This window comes from Elephantulus edwardii, unplaced genomic scaffold, assembly GCF_000299155.1.
Source record: "Elephantulus edwardii isolate Elephantulus edwardi_28Jun2011 unplaced genomic scaffold, EleEdw1.0 scaffold00027, whole genome shotgun sequence".
NCBI classification, from domain to species: Eukaryota; Metazoa; Chordata; class Mammalia; order Macroscelidea; family Macroscelididae; genus Elephantulus; species Elephantulus edwardii.
In genome coordinates this window covers 17,768,014-17,768,617 of record NW_006399777.1, presented here as the reverse complement: position 1 = coordinate 17,768,617, position 604 = coordinate 17,768,014, and the positions used below count along the sequence as shown (strand labels likewise).

At 41.7% G+C, this 604-nt stretch overlaps 1 protein-coding gene across 1 annotated transcript in view; it reads left to right on the top strand.

The window, feature by feature from the left end:
- The window catches only part of LOC102852311 (inhibitor of carbonic anhydrase-like), a 64,785-nt gene that overhangs the window by 41,770 nt on the left and 22,411 nt on the right, over window positions 1–604 (top strand). Inside the window, exon 14 of the mRNA XM_006883423.1 lies at window positions 82–226. Coding sequence (XP_006883485.1) covers window positions 82–226 — 145 coding nt within the window. The remainder of the gene's footprint in view (window positions 1–81; window positions 227–604) is intronic.

The following is a 604-nucleotide window of genomic DNA, read 5'->3' as shown; positions in this document are numbered from 1 at the left end:
CGACTCGACGGCACATAACAACAACAACATACATCATCTAGGTCACAGAGGGGCAGAATCTGAGACTCTTGTTCTCCACAGATGAATTCTTCAGTCGAAGCTGTGCCCCTGGGGCAGCCCTCAATTCCAGTCTCTGTGCCCTGTGTAGCAGCAGCCTGCCGAGTGCCCCCGACACGTGCACCCCCAACAGCCAGGAGAGCTACTACGGCTTTACGGGGGCTTTCAGGCAAGTATCCGCCTGTCACTCTTTTTTGTTTTGGGGTTTTGTTGTTGTTGTTGTTGTTATTGATCTTTTAATGAAAGTTTACAGAAAACTTGAACTTCCATTCATTGATTGTTGCACATTTTCCTCCTTACCCCTCCCAGTTCACTTTCCTCTTTAAAAAGATTCTTTCATTGTTGCTCAATTTCTTCCCTACCCCCTACCCCTTGCTATGCACCTCTCAGTCTGGACTATTGTCATGTAAATAATACCTAATCATTTATTTCATTTAGATAGTTCTTTCCCTCATCTATTTCTTTTTTCTTTTATTAAATTTTATTAGTTTTAATGAACATTTACAGAGATTTTGGGTTTTCATTCATTCATTGTTGCACTGTTTTC